Genomic DNA, 11202 nt, shown 5'->3' with positions numbered 1-11202 from the left:
GCACTTGTGCTTTGTGCTGCACTATGTGAGTCCAATTGATTGTTAGGCTAGCTTTGTGGTTGCAGTTTTCGGCTGCCAGTATACCCCTTGTTGGGTTTTTATAGGATATTGTCACATATCCTTTCCGTTAATACAAGTTCGAGGGCCAGAAAATACTGAGATGTCTGATTAATACTCTTTATTGATCAAAACATTGATATAACCCAGCTGGGATTGTTCTCCTTAGAGCAGAGAAGGTTAAGAGGAGATTTTATAGAAGTGTTCAAAATCATGAAGGGTTTAGATAAAGTAAATAAAGAGAAACTGATCCCATTGGCAGAAGGGTCAAGAATTAGAGGACACAGATTTAAGATGATTGGCAAAAGAACCAAAGACGACATAAGGATAAACTTTTTTATGCAGCGAGTGGTTATGATCTGGAATGCGCTGCCTGAAAGGGTGGTGGAACCAGATTCAATCGTGGCTTTCAAAAAGGAATTGGATAAATATTTGAAGGGATAAAATGTGCAGGGCTACGGGGAAAGAGCGGGGGAATGGGATTAACTGGAATGCACTTACAAAGAGCTGGCAAGGGCTTGATGGGCCGAATGGCCTCCTTCCGTGCCGTAACCATTCTATGCAGTGTCCATGAGATTGGTACCAAATAATATTCACTGGCAACGGACTCATCGGGTCTCGTAAGCATGTCGTCTTGACTGCTCATGCTAGCCTAAGCACGACTAGGTAAAAGTTCCTAAGGGTACGGTCTCTTCATAGGGTTAACTATGTTTCCCTAATGTGACATAACTATGTAAACGCATCCCTTCTATGTACATGGGTAGGTTTACCTGATACGTCACTATACCAAGTGACCTTACTGCTCCCCGCAATCGTGTATGCGTATTATTACTATTCTTTGTTTGTTGTTCTCTCCATATGAGTGACCACAGCTGTCAGACATGGCCTTCATTCATCTGTCTTTCTTTGATATTTATTACAGAGAGAGGCCCATTCATTCCTTACACTCCCTTCTAAATCTAGACTAGCTGGCACCATTCCCGCTCATAACATTCCTTTCTTACATCTTTCCTCATTGCGATACTGACTCCTGCTTGTCTTGGCACTCAGAAACTGACCTCATCCTTATTAACCCCTACAAATACTACTTACAGTTAACATGTATATAACTATTCTACCTAGTGTGTTTACTCTTCCACTCCTTGGCACGGTGGGTGGGATCCTATGTACATCTGCTACTTGGAGGAAGAAGCGGATTGTGAGGAAGAACTTCTGAACACCGAAGAAATGAGCCACTATTGTAGGAGGTTGTGGTGGAGGTGGCCCATAGGTTGGGTTGAAGCATGTGGCATAACTTATTGATGGCTTCCTTTGTGATTCACAGACTCTGCAATTGATCAACTGGAGGTAGGAGCACCTCGATCTGTACACTCTGATGTGAGGGTATCAGTGGGTGTATGCTGTGTGTTTCTGGCACTGCCTGGACTTCCTACATTGCTCCATCTCATCTTCCTCCAAAAAACGAAGATACAGGGGAATTCCCAATGGGGAACCCATTCTTGCCTCTTTAGAATGGGAGTGGGGTGGAGCCCCACAGCAGAAGGCACGAAGGTAAATCAACTGTCAACAGAATCAAAACTGGCTAAATAAGCTTTCTGTGAATATTTTTAAGTTTCTGTAGGGCCCTTAAATCTCCTGCCTTTTCTTCAACTTCTATCAACGGGGCTTGATTAGTGCTGAGTTGAATGACACGGTTATGACGAAAATGGGATGTATGACATCATGATGTTATTACCGCCTCATTTAAAGACATTTTAGAGTGAGCACTTCCACCGTTGGCCAGAAATTATGATGGAAAATTGGGCAAGGGCAAACATCGATGGTGATCCGGCATAACAACTACCTGCCCAATTTACTGTCTCCTCCTGCCAGAATACTGCCTGAAAATTATGCAGAAAATCCAGTCCAAGTATGCACAACTGAAGATATGTTGAAAAACAAGTTATGACGGCTGTTTAATATCATAACGCGCTATGAAAATTGATTTCACATTTTATGAATGGGTGTCTAAAATCCTTTGCACTTCCTGCCATATTCTTGCTTTGCAGCAGGGGGCGCAGACTTAAACTGTAGAATTACGTTGAGAACTACTTTTAGAGTGAAAGTAATCCATTCAAATGTTGGGTTGTTTTATATGAAACCGTTAACAATTGTGTTTCAAAACACGTAGAAAGCCTACTGACTTTAAATTATGTAAAAGGATGTTAGAAAAGCAATGTCCTGTTATTGAATGAAGATTCTAATGAAAATTCGCCTGGGTGCAGAAATCGATAATCTACAAAGCCATATGAGCCCTAACAAATAATGTGCATTTGTGTGTAATATGGTTATGGGAATGCACGAAACTTAACTTCTTGATCTGGGTATTTTATTTACGAGAACTATTGAATTCACACAATGTAATTTGACCTAGCATAATTCATATTTGCCGGTTCCATTGAATTTAAACTCTGCTTTCAAAATGATTTATTTTTTAAAAAATTGAATCCTTCCAATTTATTCCAATAGTCAGGAAATTATATTTGTTTATTTCTTTTGTCATTGTGTTATTTACAAATATTTTACAGTTTCCCGTTTAAATAAATCGGGGATTGAACTCCGATGATTATTTGTTTCAAACGCAATAATGAATCGCTGATTTCTGATGAAACTAGTTTGTTTATTTTAATGTCCCAGTTCCATGCATTGTATCTAATGACAACGGAAGGCGGCGATACGCCCTCCCTCGGGTACAGTGCATGTGCAATGTTATTACATATTATGAGTCGAGTCAGATTTTCAAGAAAACAATCTTTGCAGTTAATAGGTGTTCTCTGATGTGACCATTCCTTTTTTTTTTGCTTTTAGCTGCGTTGCAGACCTGTAGCAGGAAGTGGTGGCCATCGATCACATTTTATTGACAGAATCCGGCAGGCAGAAAGGGATTGTGGATGAATAAAGCCTCGATCCCGAACTGTGCACATCCCTAATACCTTCTGTCGGTGAGAGGAGAGTTAAATCACAAAAACGTAAGCAATCGGCTTCCTGCCTGCTGACAATCCGTGCAGAGCAAAGGGGAGCTCGCCTCTGCCTCTATTTACTCACACCGTGCTTCCAGCTGCTGACGGCGCCTGTGCTTTATTTTGTGTGTGTGAGTGTGTGTGAGTGAGTGTGTGCAGGTAACGCACGAAAATGTTGGACCCGTCGTCTAGTGAGGAGGAATCGGAGGAGATAGTAGAAGAGGAGAACAAGGAGGTGCAAGCTCCGGCCCCGGGAAGTCGATTATCCCCGAGCAGGACCAGCGAGAGCAGCGGGGGACTACAACCGAGCAGCCGGAGCAGCAGCATCCGACCGTCCAGCCCCAGCCCATCGGTGGTGAGTGAAAAGGAGAAAGAAGAGCTCGAGAGGCTGCAGAAAGAAGAGGAAGAGAGAAAGAGAAAGCTTCAGTTGTACGTCTTTGTGATGAGATGCATCGCCTACCCATTCAATGCCAAGCAGCCCACAGACATGGCGAGGAGGCAGCAAAAGGTAAGCCAGCTAAGGAGGACGAAACATGTCCTGCCTCAAAGCATCAACAGCCATTCTAGTTACAAAGGGACACCTCGTCCTCTGGAACAGGTTTAACCTCGTGTTAATCAGCTGATGGCAAAAATACAAGCAGTTTTTGACATTGCTGATGTCTTAGGTCTGCCGTCAGAGATGCTGAAAATTCATCGATCTGAGTGCTTATTTTGCTTATCACTGCAGTAGCGGTACTCGTACAGTTATAGGGCGCCCAGAGGAGCCAGTCTGCAAGGAAGTACTTTATTGCACTTGCGTCCTTAAATAGAACCAATAATTAGCAGTCAAGGTGACTTCTTAATCATAGCGGGGAGGCTAAAGGCAACTTTGCGGTTGCTTTGGATTTGTGGCTCGGTTTCAGAAATTGCAATCAAGCCAAACTACCCAGCTAATGCAAAAACTTGATTTAGAACGCATCGCTATCAAAAGGTCTGTGAATTGCCCTTTGTTCTCAGATGCGCATTTTTATCATTGCCTAACAGTACATACTGACATATCGAATGAAATAGTGCCATTAAACAAACTCAAGATCGATTTGTGACGTGGATGACCTGTTCATTTATTTTTTTTTAGGAACTCTATCCTAACAGACAAATAATCACACCTGCACTCCGAGATACAACATGGGGCGTCATCGTCCTCATGTGTTCATCGCTGTCACCACCAAGTGGCGCTGAAAATGGTTATTACTTACAGCGTCATTGTGCTAATACATTTCAAAATCAGCACTAGTAATAGCTTATGTCCAACTCAAATACAATATTATTTCCAGATGCTGTATATAAATTAAGGAGTATGTTAGTGCAGATTTTTTTAAAAATTAGAGCACTCCTTATTTTATGGAATAGCACTGGCATGTCACCGTGTGTAACACGGGCCATTTCCTTGGCTGTTGCCACAGATCATTTCATGGTACCCTGGGATGACGACCCTTGCTGCCTTTGTACTGCATTCAGTACTTACTGTCCCCATTGGCACACTTGTAATCTGGAAATGTCTGATTCACATGTTTGCTGAAGATTTAGGAAATATTATGCTTGTTCTTTGTAATTTAGTTTAGACCTGTATCTCTGAAAGTGGAGAACTGAAAAAGCTTTGCTCTTGCTGGACGAATCCTAGTGTTCCACACTTTTTTTGGAGTATTTATACTGTACTTTCTTTACTGGTAACACATATTTTGAGTATTAATTGTAAACAATTATTTTAAATGCTATTTGGGTATAATACATATTTTGTAGCAGATGAAGAATTATTCTGCAACAAAATAATTTAAATGTAAACCCACTAGTCTGAGAGGCTTGAACAATAAATTAGTAATTTAAAGTCACTGTGAATCCCTGGCTCTGAAGAAATAGACAATTTAATGCTGTTTGAGTGAAAAAGTGATATTGATATAATCAATATTTGATTAAAACTCTTTTTAAATTAGATTGTTGTGGATCTGAATGACAAAATAATTCAAGACTAGTTAAATAATTAAACACAGTCACAATTAAATGTAATGGTTAAAGATCAAAACACTCTTGGTCTGCTTTGGTAGGCCTTTAGAGAATTCAATCAATTCAAATATGCCAATAGGTACACTGAAACCAAGATCATAAATGGTTTATGCATACAAGCACTATTACCATTGAAATAATATGTTGTAATTATACTTTTAAAGAATTCTACAGGTCAGTATTCTTAATGGAGGAGCCAGGTTTTCAGTAAGAATCATGGTTGCTCTAAAACTTCATCTGCGAATTAGCTGGGCTTCTCATTCGTAATAAGGATATAATACTCATCGGGTCCTGCATAATTTGATATGAAGTACAAATTTTATGCACAACAGTAGTATTCAATATACTGTCAGATTAAATTTATGCCCTGTACTGTAGAAATAATGTCCAAAAAATAACCATCGCTTCGCGAATTGCATTGTGTCACTGAAGAGTTATAACACTGGTAGGACGTACAGAAAAAACATAAATACTCGCATATTAGGTGATCCACAAATAAGGTGACAGCCCCCAAAATTCCTCCCAAAAAAGGATAAATCCATGATGGTCGTAGAAGATGAAGGTCAATATTATAGAACTTCTATCCATCAAACTCTCACCTTCATCTCAGTTGGTATTCTGGTATTCACAAATAGATTTTCTTGTTCTTTCTCATTTCAATACAGAGTGTGCCTGTTCACTGTTGCTCAACCCCTCCAGTGCCATTACATTTAAATAACAACTCTTCCTCCCATTTTCAATTAAATAAATAAAATTGCCTTTCCCTTATTTATCCTGCTAGGCTGTGTCTGATTTTAAATCAGCAGTGGGAGCTTATGCTGAATTTGGGAGGGGGGAAACAGAGTGCTAGAGCCACAGAACGGTAGCAGCTGATAGCGATGCAGTGATATGGCATTGCTGCTGGGAGTAGCATCCTTTGCTAGTAGGGAAATCTGAGGCAGAATATGGTTTGGGATAAGACAACAACCCCCCACCCCTTCTTGCCCCAATCGGGGTCATAAATTTCTAGTCTTATGCACAAATAGATGTTTAAACTTTATTATTTGATTTGGTAATGAGTGGTGAGCATTATTGTTCTTTGGAGGTTGTTAAGGATCCCAGTTAAAATAAGTCTGTAGCATAAATATGAACCGGTTTGATTGTCTGAGTTGAATGACGCATGGATTCAGATTTAAATTCTGCATGACCCATAGAATTACTAAGAGCTTAGAAGCACAATTTATAAATTTAGTGGTTGGAGCTCACTGTTAGGGCACCCAGCATGCTTATTATCAATCTATAGTTTTATGATATGCTGGATATAGAATTTACAATTGCTTTACTTTAACCAACTGCTGGCTATTTCTTGATATACTATAATGATGACATCACAGATATCTTAATCTGCAGTGTGAGCATCTTCATGTATCAACAACACAGAGCACACTGACAATCATCATCCACACTAATTGCTGATACAGACACAAATTCGGACCTGAAACAAAATAGCATAGCCTGGATTCTGCACTGGGCAGTAAGTAAACAGCTATAAAAAGGGGAAAATACCTTCTTTGGGTACTAATGCTGGCAGTAATGGTAGAATAGGATAACTGGAGGCAAGTCAATAAAATTACTCGCCCTTATTCCATTGTTCCATTTTAAAGTGCCACTGGAGATAAAGACAGCTGGAGCTTAATCTCAATTCTCTGGTATCAGCAGTTTTAAAAAAAGATACTCTCCTCTTCAACAAGGCTGGAATCCTCTCCTCAGTGGGGTAAGACTCCAGCAAATATATTTTAATTGTTTGAACAGTATCTCATGAAAGTTGGTCTAAACATTGCCAGAATACCTCTGAGCAGACACTTGTATATTATCATAGATGGGTGACTGCCAGAAAATTAAAATTCATTACATCTTATTGAGAGAAAAATCTAGACTAGATGTTCTAAAGAATAAGAAATCCCAGCATGAGATGTTGAAGCAATGATCTCATTTTGGAATTCATCTGATTGTCATAATCTGCTTGACTTTTAGTCAGATTTTATGATGTTGCCTGAACTCATTGATTAAATTATTCCTTTGCAATCACTCTCAGATGTCCATTATTCTCTATTTAATCAATGCATAATTTTATTTTTGTTGGGAGCTTTTTTATATATAATCTTTTCAAATTATCCTTTGACTTCTAAATGTATTTGCATTGTATTTATACATATTTTGTTATGTGTTGCATCCACATTGTATTCATACAGATCTTGGTTTCCTGTTGCTTTTATTCATGCTTCCTCTGCAACCCAATCTCCTTCCTTTTTTCCAGTCCTATTTACAATTCTCTCGCCCTTTTCTGCTCAGCAGCCATTCAGAAACTGAGACCAGGCTTTGAAACAGCTGTTGTAGGTCAGGTTACCCAACATCATACCTGAATCACTGCTCACTTCCATACTACAATTGCAGAAGACAGGACAAAGTTTTACTTCTAATCAAATGATTTGAAACATCTTTAAGTATCACAATGGTGCACATGTTACAGTGCTTTATTGGAAAATTAAAGCACATCTTGAAGTCTGATTGTTTTCTACCAACTGAAGGATTTGTGTTCCAATGATAAATCATTGCTTTTCATTTTGCATCCTCCATTTAAATGCATTTAAGAAAATTTCAGATGAACAGGAGTAGCAATAACTTGCATTTATATAGCACCTTCAACGTTGAAAAAATGTACTAAGATTCCTCACAGAGGCATAAGGAAAAAATAAGTGCCGAGCCATAGAAGAAGATATTAGGAGTGGTGATCAAAGCCGTGGTCAAAGAGGTGGTTTTTCAGGCTGATCTTAAAGGAGGAGAGGGTGGTGGAGAGGTTTAGAAAGGGAATTCCAGAGTGGGACCCTAGGCAGTTGAAGGCACTGGCATCAATGGTGGAGCAAAGGGTAGGGGAGATGCCTAAGAGGCCAGAATCAGAGGAACTGAGGGTTTGGAGGGGTGGATTGTAGAGTTGGAGGAGATTAGAGAGATGGGGAGGGGCAAAGCCATAAAGGGATTGAGAATTTTAAATTTGAGACATTGAGGGACTGGGAGCCAATGCAGGTCAGCGAGGGACAATAGATGAGCGGGATTTGGTGTGGGATAGGATACAGGCAACAGAGTTTTGGATGAGTTGAAGTTTACAGAGGGTGGAGGATGGGAGGCTGGCCATGAGAACATTGGAATGGTGACAAAGGCATGGATGAAGGTTTCAGCAATAGATGGACTGAGGTGAGGGTGGAGCCATCAATGTTAGAGCTGAAATTAGGTGGTCTTTGTAATGAAGAGCATTAGAAGCTCAGCTTGGAGTCGGGGACACTGAGGTTACAGACAGTCAGGCTCAACCTGAGACAGTGGCCGGGAGCGGGGTGAAATTGCAATTGATGGCAAGGGTGCATATTTTGTGGCAGGGTGGAAGATATTGACTTTGGTCTTACCAATGTTAGCTGGACAAAATTGCAGTTCAGTTATTTTTGTCCCTTTTACCTATCACAACTGTTCTGAGAATGCAAAGTAAAAAAAAAAGCATAGATATTCTGAAACCACTAGTAACCGTAGCTTTCTGAGATTCCGAGTTAATATGCAAGATGTCTCCTCCATTAAATGTTAGTGAGAAGTATCCAATGCCTCAGCAATAAATACAGCCAATTTTAGAAGACCAAACTGCTTTGCGACAATACTGTGTGAAATGTTGAACTACTTATCATGTCCTTTAGATAGTGGTATGCTTTTCTCTGTTGGCCAATTTTAGCACAAAAGTAGACTTGTTCTTATAATCTTGCCCATTTTTTCAACAACAACAACAACTTGAATTTATATAGCGCCTTTAACATAGCAAAATGTCCCAAGGCGCTTCATAGGAGCATTATCAAACAAAATTTGGCACCGAGCCATATAAGGAGATATTTGGACAGGTAACCAAAAGGTTGGTCAAAGAGGTAGGTTTTAAGGAGCGTCTTAAAGGAGGAAAGAGAGGTAGAGCGGTTCTGGGAGGGAATTCCAGCGCTTAGGGCCTAGACAGCTGAAGGCACGGCTGCCAATGGTGGAGCAATTAAAATCGGGGATGCACAAGAGGCAAGAATTGGAGGAGCGCAGAGATCTCGGTGGGTTGTAGGGCTGGAGGAGGTTACAAAGATAGGGAGGGGCGAGGCCATGGAGGAATTTGAAAACAAGGATGAGAATTTTAAAATCGAGGCGTTCCCGGACTAGGAGCCAATGTAGGTCAGTAAGCACAGGGGTGATGGGAGAACGGGACTTGGTGCGAGTTAGGATACGGGCAGCAGAGTTTTGGATGAACTCAAGTTTAGGGAGAGTGGTCCAGGCTGGAGGTAACAAAGGCATAGATGAGGGTTTCAGCAGCAGATGAGCTGAGGCAGGGGCGGAGACGAGCGATGTTACAAAGGTGGAAGTAGGCGGTCTTGATGATGGAGCGGATGTGTGGTCAGAAGCTTATCTCAGGGTCAAATAGGACGCCAAGGTTGCGAACGGTCCGGTTCAGCCTCAGACAGTGGCCAGGGAGAGGGATGGAGACAGAGAGAGATGGGTAGGGAAAGAAGTTTGCGTTGGGGACCAAAGACAATGGCTTCGGTCTTCCCAATGTTTAGTTGGAGGAAATTTTTGCTCATCCAGTCAGACAAGCAATGTGACAAATGAGAGACAGTGGAGGGGTCGAGGGAGGTGGTTGTGAGGTAGAGCTGGGTATCATCAGCGTACATGTGGAATCTGACGTTGTGTTTTCGGATGATGTTGCCGAGGGACAGCATGTAGATGAGAAATGGGAGGTGCCCAAGGATAGTTCCTTGAGGGACTCCAGAGGTAACAGTGCAGGAGCTGGAAGAGAAGCTATTGCAGGTGATTCTCTGACTACGACTGGATAGATAAGAATGGAACCAGGCGAGCACAGTCCCACCAAGCTGGACGACGGAGGAGACGGGTTGTAGGATGATGGTGTGGTCAACCATGTCAAAGGTTGCAGACTGGTTGAGAAGGATAAGGAGGGATAGTTTACTATCGTCACAGTCATGTAGGATGTAATTTCTGACTTTGATAAGGGCCGCTTCAGTACTGTGGCAGGGACGGAAAACTGATCGGAGGGATTCAAACCTGGAGTTGCGGGAAAGATGGGCACGGATTTGGGAGGCAACAGCATGTTCAAGGACTTTGGAGAGGAAAGGGAGGCTGGAGATGGGGCGGTAATTTGCAAGGACAGAGGGGACAATGATGTTTTTTTTGAGGAGGGGGTGTGATGACTGCAGATTTGAAGGGGAGGGGGACAGTACCTGAGGAGAGGGAACCATTAACAATATCAACTAACATGGGGGCCAGGAAGGGAAGTTGGGTGGTCAGTAGTTTAGTAGGAATAGGGTCGAGGGAGCAGGAGGTGTATCTCATGGTCAAGATGAGCTCAAAGAAGGCATGAGGGGAGATAGGAGAGAAACTAGAGAAAGATGCGAGTTCAGGGCTAGGGCAGGGGGGAACCTTAGGGGAAATTTGTCTTGCTGGGCTAGGGGAAGGGAGGGAAGCGGCAGAGGCAGCTGAACGGATGGTCTCAATCTTAGTGACAAAGAAGCCCATGAGCTGCTCGCACTTTTCGTTGGAGGTGAGGGTGGAGTGGGCAGGGGAGAGGGGTTTAAGAAGATGGTTTTTAGTGGAGAAAAGAAGCCGGGGGTTATTTTTGCATTCCAGGATGATCCTGGAATACTGAGCAGTTTTGGCACATAAAGCAGTTTTGGCTTTATGTGGTCCAGCCAGATCTGGCGATGAATGTCTAAACCCGTTGTCTGCCATAAACGTTCAGGTCTGCGTCCCTTGGACTTAAGGGAGTTGAGATGAGGGCCGTACCAGGGGGAAGGACCAGGGTGAAAGAGAGTAATGGTTTTAAGAGCATCAAAGGTGGAGGTGAGGGTGTGATTGAGCAGATCGGCAGTTGCAGAAATGTCTTGGTGAATGGAGGGTCAAAGGCTAGACAGTTGGGAATTTGAAAGTGCCGTTGTAAGTGACCTGGGGAAGAGTTTTTTCCAGGGGCGAACACAGAGAAAGTGGGTTGGGAGGAGGAAGGGGGATGTGGTTGGAGAGGGATACAAGGATGTGATCAGAGATGGCCTTA

At 42.0% G+C, this 11202-nt stretch overlaps 1 protein-coding gene across 4 annotated transcripts in view; it reads left to right on the top strand.

The window, feature by feature from the left end:
• The first annotated feature begins 2732 nt into the window (after positions 1-2732).
• The window catches only part of cadpsa (Ca2+-dependent activator protein for secretion a), a 416704-nt gene continuing 408234 nt past the window's right edge, over positions 2733-11202 (top strand). For 2 of the 4 annotated variants that reach the window (XM_067998836.1, XM_067998835.1), the window contains exon 1: positions 2734-3564. In XM_067998836.1, coding sequence (XP_067854937.1) covers positions 3229-3564 — 336 coding nt within the window. In that variant the 5' untranslated portion in view covers positions 2734-3228. Of the gene's footprint in view, positions 3565-11202 lie in introns of all 4 variants that reach the window. The other 2 variants (XM_067998838.1, XM_067998837.1) reach the window with 2 other exon arrangements.

The sequence above is a fragment of the Heptranchias perlo genome, chromosome 17 (genome assembly GCF_035084215.1).
Source record: "Heptranchias perlo isolate sHepPer1 chromosome 17, sHepPer1.hap1, whole genome shotgun sequence".
Taxonomy (NCBI): domain Eukaryota; kingdom Metazoa; phylum Chordata; class Chondrichthyes; order Hexanchiformes; family Hexanchidae; genus Heptranchias; species Heptranchias perlo.
The sequence above is the reverse complement of the archived record's forward strand: the minus strand, read 5'-3'. Positions and strand labels throughout refer to the sequence as shown.